The sequence below is a fragment of the Sebastes umbrosus genome, chromosome 1 (genome assembly GCF_015220745.1).
Source record: "Sebastes umbrosus isolate fSebUmb1 chromosome 1, fSebUmb1.pri, whole genome shotgun sequence".
NCBI lineage: Eukaryota > Metazoa > Chordata > Actinopteri > Perciformes > Sebastidae > Sebastes > Sebastes umbrosus.
The window spans coordinates 33824461-33838893 of NC_051269.1; the positions used below are offsets into that span (position 1 = coordinate 33824461).

General features: G+C 39.4%; 2 protein-coding genes across 2 annotated transcripts; one reads left to right on the plus strand and one right to left on the minus strand.

Annotated features, from left to right (window-relative positions):
• Positions 1-1253: 1253 nt before the first annotated feature.
• On the plus strand, positions 1254-5264 carry tpgs2 (tubulin polyglutamylase complex subunit 2). Its single transcript, XM_037776661.1, has 7 exons — positions 1254-1461; positions 1557-1636; positions 1725-1812; positions 2467-2607; positions 2778-2894; positions 3032-3195; positions 4238-5264. Exons 1-7 carry the CDS (start codon positions 1386-1388, stop codon positions 4454-4456), a joined length of 885 nt encoding a protein of 294 aa, XP_037632589.1. The 5' UTR covers positions 1254-1385; the 3' UTR covers positions 4457-5264.
• aqp7 (aquaporin 7) lies at positions 3945-11201 on the minus strand. Its single transcript, XM_037776649.1, has 6 exons — positions 10835-11201; positions 9132-9258; positions 8149-8286; positions 7926-8044; positions 7591-7808; positions 3945-6587 (listed from the first exon to the last, which is right to left on the minus strand). Exons 1-6 carry the CDS (start codon positions 10970-10972, stop codon positions 6389-6391), a joined length of 939 nt encoding a protein of 312 aa, XP_037632577.1. The 5' UTR covers positions 10973-11201; the 3' UTR covers positions 3945-6388.
• Between the last annotated feature and the right edge of the window lie 3232 nt (positions 11202-14433).

Sequence of the window (14433 nt, forward strand, 5' to 3'; positions counted from 1 at the left end):
GTTCACTCCACACTGCAGAAGAGTTAGTTTAGCTCTGAGAATATCTAGTGAATGTACAGGGGACGTTTGTGCAGAAATAAATGCTGCAGCTCCTCCAGACCAACAGAGGTTTCCCGTGTCTTGTGAAGTGACGGAGCTCTACAGAGATTTACGTTGTCTTCTCGTTACCGACCGGGTGCCGGTGTCTCCTCTACTCTCTCCGGCTGCGGGCGGAGAGAGTAGAGGAGACACGCTGCAGAGCCCCACTGCTTCAGCCTGCACTTAGGCAGGAAAAGCCAACACTAGGATCAGCATTGATTCATGGAGAGACCTTTGTCTGGTCAGCTAACATTACTGCCAAGCAGCTGAAATATAGAGTGATATTGTGGTTTTAGCTGACATGTGTCGCCTCACTGTTTTGAGCGATGCTCGTTCAGGTATATTTAGAGCGAGCAAACGCGAGCCTGACACTGACTTTTGTTGATTTCACGGCCACAGGTGTCGCTGTTAACAAGCATTTCTGAAAGTTACAAATAGTCCCTTTAAAGATTAGAAAATAAAACATGCTAAAAATAAAAGCTAGGATAGAAGCTAAAATAGAGTATAACACCCAAGAGTAAAAGCTCTAGTGCAGTATAAGATCATTATCTGGTTTAATAAAAGGCAGCAGCTAAACAGGAAAGTTTTAAGCTTTGTTTTAAAAGATCTCAGAGTTGAAGTTGGTCCTGCAGGTTTCTGGGAGCTGGTTCCAAATATTTGGTGCATAAAAACTGAACGCTGCTTCTGCATGTTTAGTTCTGACTCTGGGGACACGAAGCAGACCTGATCCAGATGACCTGAGAGGTCTGGATGGTTCATAACACAGCAGAAGTTCTGAAATGTATTTTGGCCCTAAACCATTTAGTGCTTTGTAAACCAGTATTTTGAAACCAATTCTCTGAGAGACAGGGAGCCAAAGTACACAGTCTTCTAATTAATTACTTAAGGGCAACAGGAATAATGGAGAGAATTACATTTTTCTGGTAGTATTATTATTATTGTTATTATTAATAATTATTCATTTTTATTGTTATTTTATTTTATTGTTATTGATATTTATTTATTTTATTTATTTTATTTATTTTATTTATTTTATTTATTTTATTTATTTTATTTATTTTATTTTATTAAATTTATTTTTTTTCCTGCCAATCTACTGCTCCACACTCCAGTAGTCCAGTAGGTGGCGGTAATGCACCTATAAACTGGTTTGCCAACTGCCAATAAACACTAAAGAAGAGGAAGAAGAAGAAGCGTGTGTGTTGCTCAGCTGAGTTCTTGAGAGAGAGGTGAAGGATACAGGACAGACAGCTGCAGAGGATGCTTCCAGGGTTTTGTGCAAATCTGTGAATGTGTGATCTTCCAAAATGGAAGAGACAAAAGAAAGCTTAGTGTTTAAAGGTGTTGCTGAGAGACTGACGCTTGGCATTACTCGAATACTTGGTGTGTATCATGTGAAACTAGCTACTAATGTTCAGGTTAGCTAGCAGACAGATTGATTATGTATTTAATGTGTTTTCCCCCTGTTGTGTTGTCAGATAACATGCCTGGTGTGGTCGATGTGCGTTTTGTGGAGAGGGATCCTGCAGAGAAGAGGAGCCTGCTGTCATGGGAACAGGTGAAATAATGCACACCTTAAACATCTAAATTAAATCTGCTGCTTAAACATTAGTTATCATATGAACCTGCTGTATTTCTTCCTCTAGAAAAACACTTGTATTTTGCCAGAGGACCTGCGAGATTTCTATCTGACAACTGATGGATTCACACTAACCTGGAGCGTTAAACTTGACAGTAGGTGACCTCATTAGTTTTATGTTCTGTTGCACAAAAGTCTTAATTTATTTTAAAGGTCCCATATCATGCTAATTTTCAGGTTCATACTTGTATTATGTGTTTCTACTAGAACATGTTTACATGCTGTATTGTTAAAAAACAAACTTTATTTTCCTCATACTGTCAGTCTGAATATGCCTGTATTTACCCTGTGTCTGAAACGCTCCGTTTTAGCGCATTTTGATGGATTTGTGTTGCTAGGCAACAGCTTGGGTCCATGTTTACTTCCTGTCAGCTGATGACATTCACATACACTGCAACAGGAAATAAACTGGGACACATTTAGTATATTTACATTTAAAATTGTGTCAAGGGTCTAAATATTGTATATTCGTGACATCACGAATGGGCAGAAATCCTGACAGCTTGTTTCAAATGCAGAGTTTCTGAATACGGGCTTTGTGAATTTCCCTTTGGATTGAGTGTTTCGATACTTTCACAGTATTTATATAGGACTTAAGCCTGCTTTATAATAAAAAAAACATGAAAATCTCACTTTTTTTATAATATGGGACCTTTAAATTAAAGGCTACTATTAAGATTACATGATACAGTTAAATGCAAATAGCTCTTTTCACCAAAAAAGACACATCATAACTGTGTGCTTTTCAGATGAGTGCGTTCCCCTAGGATGCATGATGATCAACAGTGTGACCAGGCTGTGCCCTCTCCTCCAACCAGTATCTTTATTCGCTCTACCTAATGCACCATCACTGGCCGACCTGGACTGGGAAGAGACCGACACAGAAAGTGGTAAATCTCCTCACCTGTCAGATCCTCATGTGGGCTCGACTCAACAATTACAGCATGTCAACTTCCATTAAGTCTGTTTGTGTGCTCAGTTGTGCAGAAAACAGCCTAATGAATGAAATGTTGATTGGAAAGTAAATATTTATTCAAGACTCATTAATTCTGTCTGCCAGGGACGGGGCACGCTCCCGCCGCTGCACCCCACTTTGATATCCGGAGCCGCATCTTCGAGCTGGAGTCCTGTGGCGGGAATGGAAAAGTGTGTCTAGTCTACAAAAACTGCACTCCAGGTATTGTGTTTGTATTGTAACTGTTATGATTTCTCTAAACAACAATGTTAAATTTAAAAAAGTTATTTAGACATAAATATACAGTATGATCTATGTTAAAATAAATGTTGCATCATTTAGTTGTTGGTATTTTCCAGGTGTGGTAGCCCAGCAGAGTGAGATTTGGTTCCTTGACCGCTCGCTGTGTTGGCATTTACTGACCGCAACCTTCACCTCCTACTACCGACTGATGATCACTCACCTGGGTCTGCCCGAGTGGCAGTATGCCTTCACCCCATATGGCCCGAGTCCCCAGGCCAAGGTGTCTCATCACTCTCTCTAAGGCCATGTGTTGTGATTTAAATGACATCTGCAAAACTTTCAGTAACTGCAGAACTTTTATCTAATATTCCACATTGTTTTACTTTTGTTTATTCAATTTCTTCTTTTTTTTTGTCTTTTTTTTTTACCATGTTAATTTGAAATGTATTCAATAGAGTGCTCCAGGGATGACATATTTTTATAGGCCAACCAGGAAGTTTGCATCGCCCTGGTTCCCACAACAAAAAGCAAATGGGATTTTTCCATTGTGTTTTGGATTATTGCAGAAGATAAGCTCTGTGGCAAACAAATTTTCATGGTACATACACGTTTTGTTCAGCAAGATAATCTCCACAAATGAACATCACTTTTATGATTTTTGAAGCATGGATGCAATCGCCAGAGGTAAAAAGCTAACGTTAGGCTATAAACGAACTACACCACGGTCGCATGAACGCGAGTATACACAACAAGGCTGTAAAGGCGGACGAGTCGGTGTGATGACTTTTAGTAGTCTCATTTAGCCACTTGTTAGTTGATTTTAAGACACGTATAAGATTCAAAATTCACAAGTGGGATATTTACTGACGTATGTTATATCGTGGAACAAAACGTTAAATCTCTAAAGCTTGTGTTAACCACAGACTTTACTGATTTCAAGACGAGGGAACCGAAAGTGCACTCATTCCTGCATCCCTCTATTGTGTTGCAGACTTAATGTAATATTATTAACAACACTTGAAGTCATTACAGGTGTATAAAATCCATTTTATTCATCCTGATCCTTCACAGTATACTGCAATGTTGGCTGATTTAACACTTTAGCAAGATGATAGTTTTAAGACACTTACACAAAGCACGAAAATGTTTTTTATACTTCTACACATTGTACCCCAAATGTTCCTGGGAATGCAAGTAGTGGGAGTTCTTGCAGTTCCTTTGTGGAGTCCCTACTGTTACACTCACTTCCTGTAAGGGTTATTTTTGAGTCCACATAACTACAAACAGCATTTTAAACTATCTACCTCCTGTTCCCTCCACAGCAGTGGGCATCGCTGTACCAGCCGCTGACTTTCAGCAGCGAGCTCAGCTTTGCCGATCCTGCTGGAGATTCCCACCTCAACAAGCTGGATCCTACAAAGGCCTTCAGAGGCAAAGCCAAGACACCCGTCCCCAAGAAGAAGCAGTCGACACAGTGCACCTTAGGGAGTGCTGCAAAGAGCCAAGGCAGCACGGGAAGACACAGTGGGGGAAAGCGGTGAGGATGTTCCCATCCAAGGAAAACATTTCAACCAACTTTACTGTCTGTACAACCAGCATGGCTTACAGGAGCCACCTGCAATTCCACCATTGGCTGGATTCGGTTTGTTAGCAGCTCCATGAGAAAATGTTGTCTGAAACTAAGTTTGGAAAGCTGCATGTCTAAACGGATACATAACCAGCATTTTCCAACACAAGGCTTAAGTGATACCAGCTGGTGGAGGCAACTTGGCATGTAAAAGTGTTGGCCTGTCATACATTTCAAAAACACAAGGAACACCATGATCATTTTATGTTTACCCTTCACTGCTAAGTGATAGAAGAATGAGGTCTTTCTGAAACGCTGAGGCTTTCCAGCCAATGGCATCACCAATAGATGCTTCAAAGCCTCATTTAACACTGTTAACTAGTGACACCTAGTGGTAAAAATCATTAAAAGCAGCCATTTCATAAAATATGATCATGTGCTGCTGACACATGACAAATAATCCTGACATGTAGTAACAAATAAGGACACAGTTTATATCTGTAGTTAATATCACTAGGCTTGGTTTGTTGTTTTAAATATTTCAATATCATACAACAATAATATACAGTATATATATATAATATATACAATTTTCAAAGAAAAATAGGTAAATAACAAATTTCTATGTTTATGTGACTGTAAAACTGAATGAAACAGTAAGAATGAAAATAATACAGTGTCGGTTTCAGTTGTGGCAGTAAAAGTGCTTGTATGGTTGACGGATTTGTATCTACAATATGAAATGATTACAGAAAGAAATAGATGTCATGATTCCCTGAAAATGTTCGAGCGTCAGTGGAAACTGCTGTATGCATTCGACGGAAGCCTTAAATGCCTCAAGACTTTCGAGAGCATGCAAATCTTTTTACATGTTACATTATCAAAGACTGACAATAAACCATCAAGCTATAGGCTTCAGTAAAAAGTGACTAACTGGCCGTTGCATCACTGCAGTGCCTCGCTGATGCTGCTTCCCTCTGTTAACTTCACAAACATAAATAATGACATCTGCTCTAATGACTCCATATTAATGAACTGATGTGAGGGGGGTTATATTCCAGCATTTCAGAGATATAAAGTATGCTATAGCTTCGTCCATTTAGGGCTCTTGATGCCAAAAGTACACCGCTGAGCAGACTTAATAGATATCTAGGATTAACTTTTCGGTTCAAGTACTTTGGAGCCCCGACAAAGTTAATCAAGACACATTTCCACTTTTTAGCTTTAGGCTGCTGTGCACTGGATTGTTGTGAAGATGAATGTGTGTATTATCTTTGGTTGTGCTGCAGCTGCCCTGTCAAGCTGTGAGGAGGCAACTCCTGCTGTTCCTACTTTACTTTCCTAAAGACATGTTTATTTAAGTGCAATGTAGGGGGGCTGTTTACTTTTCTTTACATACACTGTAATCTCATGAACTCCTGTTGATTGTTATGATGGATGATATTTATGTTGTCTCCAAGGTTATATCAGCTGCTATTACCTCAATAATATAAACATGAAATATACGAGCCATGAAGTGTGTTTTTTTTCATCTCCCATTCATTAAAATGTGTCTTAACTTTCAACCTTTTTGTCCTTCATGTAGTTACTATAACTAGCATTGATTGGAGCATAGATGTCAGCGTCACGATTTAAAATATCTAATATATTTTCTATGTGTTGCAGAAACTTTTAGTTGAGTTACGATGGTTGATGATGAAATTAATTACATAAAACAGACTCCTTTTCAAATTGCTTGTTTAAACCCTTATTTGAGCCAGTCTCTCTTATTGTGAAAGTCCTTCTGTCCTCCATCCAAGCAATTTGTTTTTTGGTCTATTTTCCTTTTAACCCTTCGTCGTCATGGAATGTTTCGACTGCATCCACATACCTTTACAGGCCGTACGCTGTAAATAGTTGGGGGGTCTCATACATACGCATTAGCACAGATGTTTTCCTGTTTTTCCAGTGGGGCGGTCTCCTCCTCAAACTTCTCCACTGACCCCTCACCCTGTTCGTAGACGGGAGGGTGGTGCATTTCCACCAAGACTCTGTAGAGCCCCGCACCCAATACTCCTCCAATAGGGGGGGCAACTAGAGGCACCCACCACCAGCCATTTCCAGCCCTGCACAGATAAAGACAAATAACTGCTGTGATGATAGAAAATGACAGGGGGGGATAAAAAATATATATATTTTTGCAAAAATATTAAAGGCCCCATATTATGCAAATTTTCAGGTTCATACTTGTAATTTGTGTTTCCACTAGAACATGTTTACGCGCTGTAATGTTAAAATACTGTCTGCCTGAATATGCCTATATTCACCCTCTGTCTGAAACACTCCGTTTTAGCACATTTCAACGGAATTGCGTTGCTAGGCAATACCTTGGGTCCATGTTTACTTTCCGTCAGCTGATATCATTCACATACACTGCAACTGGAAATAAAGTGGGGTGTTCATGGGTTTCAGGCAGGAAGAAATTCTTTGTAACATAGGTCAACATGTCACAGGAGTCACAGGATCTGTTAACTGATTGGCTGCAGGTCCTCTCTGGCCGCACTTCGCCGTTTTCCCAACTTTAGCTTGGTTGCTTTTCGCCGCTGGAATCAAACAACAGCAGCAACATGCTAAGCTCGGGAGCGACCGACGCAGCTTTTCATAGACGTTGCATGGCACCTCGCTGCAGGCCGCACTTCACCGCAGCTCTGGTGTGAATACGGCAAGTTCAAAACTGTGAACCGGCTATATATTGTATATTTGTGACATCACAAAATTACAGAAATCCTGACAGCTTGTTTCAAAGGTACAGTTTCTGAATACAGACTGTGTATTTCTCCATGGAGTGAGCGCTTCAATACTTTCACAGTATTTATATAGCACTTAAACCTGCTTTATAATAAAAAATAGACATGATTATCTCACTTTTTACAATATGGGACCTTTAAATAAAACAGTTTTTCCATTTGCATTGTTAGAAACAACTAGTAATACCCTCTTAATGTGTGTGGACAAACTACACAGGTCATTTAATAATTAACCTAGATGTTTCGTCCTCGACTGACCCCTAAAGTTCAAGAGCCATACAGCAAATCCTCCTCTAAAAGCCAAAGCATCCTCCTTGTGTACCTGAATACGTCGGGCCCCCAGCCTGCTATGGCAGTGAAGACCCTGGGTGCGATGTCTCTGGTGGGGTTGATAGCATAGCCGCTGTTGCTGCCCAGAGAAATGCCAATGAGCAGCACCAGGAGACCCACTGCGACGGGCTCACTGCCCGCTGCGGCCGGCTTGTTCTTCTGGTCGGACAGAGCCATCAAGCAAAGCAGCAGCATAGCTGTGCCAAACACCTGGCATGCACACAAAACAAACAGCACATAGATAACTGTGTGTAACAAAGAAAATGGACAGTGTAGAATGTGATAGTGATTCATAGCTGTAATCCTTTAATCCGGCTTCATGGCTACCTGATCAATGAATCCAGCCAGCAAGGAGAGGTACGGTGCAGGATAGGTGGCAAAGATACCTGCTGTGGCCTTCACTCCTATTACAGTCAGGTTTCCTCCACAATAGTCATGTATGGCGTCTGCATATGGAAACAATATGGAAATACAGCAATGATTTACGGGCAAGGAGAAGTAAATGTATAAGATTCAGGTGTTAAGTGCTGAACATGCAATGTGCCCTCACCATAATAGACAGCATAGATTGTCCCCGCCGCCAGAAATGACCCCAATAGTTGTGCAAAAATATACAGAGGCAGCATCTTCCACCCAAGGCGGCCAAACGTGCACATTGTGAATGACACTGCTGCATTCATGTGAGCCCCTGGTGGAGCAATAAAGCATAAGACATGTGTGTCAGATTGTGGCGGTACTGATTTCCCCAGACTGTAGTTGTTCAGGCAGAAGACTGAAAAACAGTTCCTATCCACATAATAATATAAAATAAAATGCCTCCTTAATAATAATAATGAACAAATGCCTCTACAATAACAAACAATTAAGGAAACTGAAATATTTGTATTTTTATTTTTACCCTCCTTTAAAGTTTCCCCAAATAAAATACACTAAAAGAAATGGGTAAAAAGGGTTTCAGTGAAAATAAACAAATGACTAGAATAACAAAATAAAGCCTGCAGGCGTTAGGCTATCGTGAGGCAAGCCAGATTCTTGCACAATTAGCACCTAATCGTCCTAGTGCAGGTAACCCAATTGAATGGTATTTATTTTGTTTCCCCAACTAGGATAGTCAATTCTCTCAATAAACAAAACACAAAGAGCACCGAATCTCAAAAGGGCCTAAAACAGACCAGAGTTTCTGGTTTGGCTGATAACACATGTTGCATTTAGTGAAGGAGAGATCAGAAGGACACTGGGTGTGCAGTTTCTCTCCTCTTTTAAGCCCTACAGAAAGGGCGTCGTTACACCCTGATTGGCCAAGAGGGGAATGCACCAAGCTGCTCTCAACTATCATTTAAGAGCCAGTCCCCACACCTTGCGCAACAGGTGAACTGAATAACCCTCTAATCACTCAGCAATTCAACCAAAAAAACACCAGGGAAAAGGTAAATGACAGCAAGCACCAGAGAATGGGCGGCTGCCACAAGATGATACATGTGATGACTTTTAAGGAATCTTGATATTAGTGTGTACAAGGGTCAGCTGTCATACCTGAGACCTTCCCTCCAACATGAACGCCCATAGCAACACCCAGTCCAAAACCCAGGTTGATGCTGATGTACTGTCCGAACTCTCCCTGTCCCGTCACCACCTGGGCCACAGACCCCAGGCCAAACACCTGGACACAGAGAGAAGGAATTGTGCACAGGCGACAGTTAAAGAGAAGCAAACTACATACAAGGGAAACTTCCAGACAGTCTGATTTAGGGAAATCATTCCAGAAAACAGGATATGGTAAATGGACTTGCATTTATATAGCGTTTTTCTAGTCTTCCGACCACTCAAAGCACTTTACACAACTAGTCATTCATTCATGTCACGTCATTCACACACACATTCATACACTAATGGCAGAGGCTGCCATGTAAGGTGCCAACCTGCCGATCAGGATGTAATCTAAATACTCATACTCAGCCTTCAGGAGCAATTCGGGGTTAAGTTTCTTGCTCAAGGACACTTCGACTTGTGACTGGAAGATCAAATTGCCAACCTTCCGATTGGTGGACGACCTGCTCTACCTCTGAGCCACTGCCGCCCACGTAATGTAGCAAAAAGAATGATGGACATTTAATTCACATTTCATTCCCCGCGTGCGTCAGTCTCCGATGCCAAGGGGCACTGACCAAGCAGCGGTACTTGGCGAGTTGCGAGTGAGAATGTGTTGGTCTGGAGTCAGTTGTTGTATGAGTAGCGTAGGTAATTTAGAAAATAGCAGAGCCAGTGTGTAGTGTGTGTGTGTACGTGGGAAGTGGGAATGATGTGAGCGAACAAGTCAGCAGAAGACAAGTGAATGTACAGCGGAAGTTGCAGTTTGTGCTGCAGCTCCTCAAGACCAACAGAGGTTAACTCTGGAGCGAGTAACGTTATCGACTGCGGCCCAAGCAGGAAAAGTTAACACAGTGTTTGTCCGTTCTGGGCTACAGTAGAAACATGGCGGCCGGTCCGTAAAGAGGACCAGCTCCCTATGTAGACATAAATGGCTCATTCTAAGGTAAAAATAAATTATACACTAAAGAAAACATACTTATTATTATATTCCATTTCTGCCAGTAGATCCCCCTGAATGTTACACACTGGTCCTTTAAGTTAGTGTGTCAGCCAGGCAGCCAGAGTGTGAGTGAATGAGTGTTTTGTTCTGAAATGTTTACGGTGAAAGAAGCTGAACTGAAATGAACTCTTTCAGTGGAAAAAAAAAGCTGACGCTGAAGAACATTCATTCAGGAAACAGGAAACGTGTGGTTCCTCATACGAAAGTCGTGCGTATTCAGGTTAAGAGTGAGTTTAGTTTATTCCCAGCAATGCTTTCCAGGCTTCCAAGTATAAGATTTATTGTAACAGCTGACTCACAACATGTGACATTACCAGCCCGCTCAATGTGGCCGGCCGCCTGACCATTCCTTTGGTAACACTAGATTTCCTGGTTCACCCTCTAGAAGCCACCAATCCCCACCCACGATCCCCCATCATGTGACTGAAATGTGCTCGTGGGTGTGTGTGTGTTTGTCAGAGGGGGCATGTTATCAGGGTCAAGAACATGGCATTAATAATTAATGGTACATAGTTGTTACAGATAAGCATGCCACAATGTCAAAACACAGAGAAAAGCTCATATAAAGTGAAGTTGTCACCAGAATGATGGCTATAAAGAGCTGGCAGTTTAAAAATCATTCATTAATTCAACAAGCTTTTCTTACCATCATGACATATGTGCAAAGAGATTCAGCAAGTCCCACACGAACAAATTCATTCCTCAGCCAAACTCTGGGTCGAGTTACGTTGAGTCTTTTCCGCTGAGAGACCCCCAGTTCTACTGACTGCACAAAGTCCTTCATCTCTTCTTCCTTTTCTCTTCTTTTCTTCCTTACTCCCTTTTATTTTTAGAGTTTCTAATTTAGCTAAAAATAAAGATCAACTTCCCACTCCGTTGAAGAATCTATGAGGTGCTTCCTCTCATGTCAACACAGTAAAGTACACAAACAAGTCTCTTTCTGACTATTTGCCTTCTCTCTTCCTCCTCCCCCTCTAACTCTTTTCTCTTTGTGTGTGTCTCCCTCTCTCTGTCACACATACCCATTGGGATTTGTCCAATTTTATATAGCCTCTTTGAGACAACCCCCCTCGTCACACACACAGTCAGACCCATCCCCCAATAGCTTTGCATTAGGCTATCAGAGGATACCTATATGGAAAAATGTTTAAAAGATTAACTGTGCCAAATGAGGAGAAATGTGCATCCTATATATGACAAAAAAAAAAGGTATGATACATAATATTAAATTTAACTAGTACTCCTTGTGGACGCACATCTGTAAGGAAGAGCTTTTATAACTACAGCTAACAATTACTTTAATTGTAGTTTAATCTGTTGATTATTTTCTTGATTAATTGCTTAGTTGTTTGGTCTATAAAATGTCAGAAAATGGTGACAAATATCGATCAGTGTTTCCCAAATCCCAAGATGACGTCCTCAAATGTCTTGTTTTGTCCACAACGCAAAGATATTCAGTTTACTGTCATAGAGGAGTAAAGAAACCAGAAGAGAATTATTCCTTTTTTTTTTCTTTCTTAAAAACAATTACTCAAATCGATTAATCAATTATTAAAATAGTTGGCGATTAATTTAATAGTTGACAGATAATCGATTAATTGCAGTTTTAATGTTTAGTTAAAATGAATCCAATAGTGTTGTAGACTTAATGTAATATTACCAAAACACTTGAAGTCATTGCAGGTGTATAAAATACATTTTATTCATCCTGATCCTTCACAGTATTTTTATTTATTTTTTTCACAAGAAATTACTAAAAAACAATTATCAAAACAGTTGATTATAATATATAATAGGTGATTAATTCAATAGTTGACAATTAATCAATTAGTCGTTGCAGCTCTAAAATCTATCATAGTCTTCCCTTATATACGACTCAGTTTGAGACATGGATGTTTTGTTTCAGTTTTAATGCTTTATCAGTGAATGTATCTGCAAGATGTGCAGGTTTTACAATAACAATAACTTCCTCACAAAAAATGTTCTCCTGCAAAATATATTACATAGATCAGTCTGTTAGCTGATTTATGTAAGTGTGTAGAGATTATTTAAAATCTTGCCATTTGTATATGTATAATTGTTTCATGGACAACTGGTCATTCTGTTCCTGGTCATTTTTTTACTATGTTTACTGCACACTGCTGTGTTATATATGTTCACGTTAAATAACAAGAGAAGGGCAGTGGGGGAAACGATCAAAACAACAGAAGGTATTGATTAAAAAGCAGAGCTTTGTTGACATTGTCACACTTATCTGGACTTCACAGTGGAAAGTTACAAAAGCTGGCTGTCAGGTCCACATATGTTTATCCCATCTGAACCACTGCTCTTTTGCTTACATGTTAACAACCATTGATTTTGCAGGCCGCTGCTTTTGGAAACTTGCCAGTCATTATTACATGAGACGTAAACACTGTTCTAGTTGTGCAACCAAAACATAAGAAGTTTCAAGGTGACAATAACAACAGAAGCATGATTTGGTGTTGCAACATGGAGCATTTGTATACGCTCCATACTATATGCTGTCAAATTGGCGAATGTGTGTCTGAATTTGCTAGTGTGTTATTCATTTGCAGGTTTTTTTTTAAATGCAACATACATATTGACAAATTAATCAATGAAAATGTGTCTGTTTTCAATGAAACAAGCTAAAGAAAGTGCTTTTTGGACTGAGAGGATTTTTCTCCCTTTTTTTGCATTACACAAGTTGACATTTGAGACAGATTTCTAAGGCTATCTTGCCATGATATAATCACCATCTTGCTTGTGACTACATGATCTCTCCATTCAGTGCAGCAGTGATGTAGCTGAGTACAACCGACCACACTTGACACTTTGATCATGGGTGTGGTGGTCAGAGGTTCAACAGACTTCAACCTTTCATCCCACAGAAGTCAGCACAGTAATGTAACAACTAGTGTGGACAGAGTTGCTTTTTAATGGCTGTATTTCTGCCAAATGTTAGTAGGATCACTAAGATATATCGGCATCATTTTTACTATGAAACATTAACAAATCTAAATAAACAAAAAAATGTTTTATTGTTCTTTATTGTTAAAACCCGCCTCAGTCAATTTTCTTTCAAATATATCGGACCCATAATGTGGAACAACGTAAATCAGCTCCCAGGTCAGTCCCTTTCAGTGTTTAAAAAATATCTAAACAAAAACACTTTGTTTTAGACATTTAATTAAGGTTTAGTCTTAGTTATTTTCTTGGATTTTTTTTCTATTATAATTATTTACTTTTCTTATCTGTGTGAGACTTCTTTTTTGCTTATCCGGGGCCGGATTATTTTTATTAATTTATATTTTTATCAGTTACATTTCATTTTATTTTATTGTTTGAATCAAAACTGGGTGATTAACCTTTAGGGGTCTTGAGATCACTTCTGTTATGATTTGACGTTATATAAAAATAAATTGAATTGAATTAGGCTTTTGGCCTCCTTTGCATATTCTGTTATTATTGATATTGTTTGTTAAAGGTCCCATATTATAAAAAAGTGAGATTTTCATGTTTTTTTATTGTAAAGCAGGCTTAAGTCCTATATGAATACTGTGAAAGTTGTATTCCTGGTTGCAGTGTATGTCAATGTCATCAGCTGACAGGAAGTACACATGGACCCAAGCTGTTGCCTAGCAACACAATTCTGTTGCAATTCCGTCAAAACGCACTAAAACGGAGCATTTCAGACAGAGGGGTAAATACAGACATATTCAGGCTGACAGTATGAGGAAAATAAAGGTTTTTTTTAACATTACAGCATGTAAACATGTTCTAGTAGAAACACAAAATACAAGTATGAACCTGAAAATGAGCATAATATGGGCCCTTTAATGTTATTTTTTAATGTGCTACTAAATAAATTAAAGGTGACCGCTTACAAGGACAAATAACTGTGGCATAAATCTAAATTTAATAAGATTGCGTGTCTATAGACCATGAAATCCCCAGTACATACGAGTCTAATTAAAGTAATAGATTTTTTGAAATGCACAAGTAGAAATGATACAATTATCACAAAGTAAAATACTCCATGATTTCATAAGTCATCAGACTAACCATTTAACTGAAACATGAAATTAAATGGAAATAATTACAGTAATAACCCAACTTCCACTCAACACCAGTACAACTTGGCCTGTGTTGTCCTCTAGTGGGCGAAAAGCTGCACTGCAGTTATTTAGGAACAAGACTGGAATAAAAAAACTCAAAAATTCCATCTATTTAAAAGGTATACGG

Excerpts from the sequence above, each read along its gene's own strand:
- tpgs2 (XM_037776661.1), top strand. The coding sequence starts at position 1,386 with ATGGAAGAGACAAAAGAAAGCTTAGTGTTTAAAGGTGTTGCTGAGAGA. Across the intron at positions 1,462-1,556 it reads TGGCATTACTCGAATACTTG|ATAACATGCCTGGTGTGGTC; the intron begins GTGTGTATCATG and ends TTGTGTTGTCAG. Across the intron at positions 1,637-1,724 it reads GCCTGCTGTCATGGGAACAG|AAAAACACTTGTATTTTGCC; the intron begins GTGAAATAATGC and ends TTCTTCCTCTAG.
- aqp7 (XM_037776649.1), bottom strand. The coding sequence starts at position 10,972 with ATGAAGGACTTTGTGCAGTCAGTAGAACTGGGGGTCTCTCAGCGGAAA. Across the intron at positions 8,287-9,131 it reads TGTTGGAGGGAAGGTCTCAG|GGGCTCACATGAATGCAGCA; the intron begins GTATGACAGCTG and ends TTGCTCCACCAG. Across the intron at positions 6,588-7,590 it reads TGGGGGCCCGACGTATTCAG|GGCTGGAAATGGCTGGTGGT; the intron begins GTACACAAGGAG and ends TTATCTGTGCAG.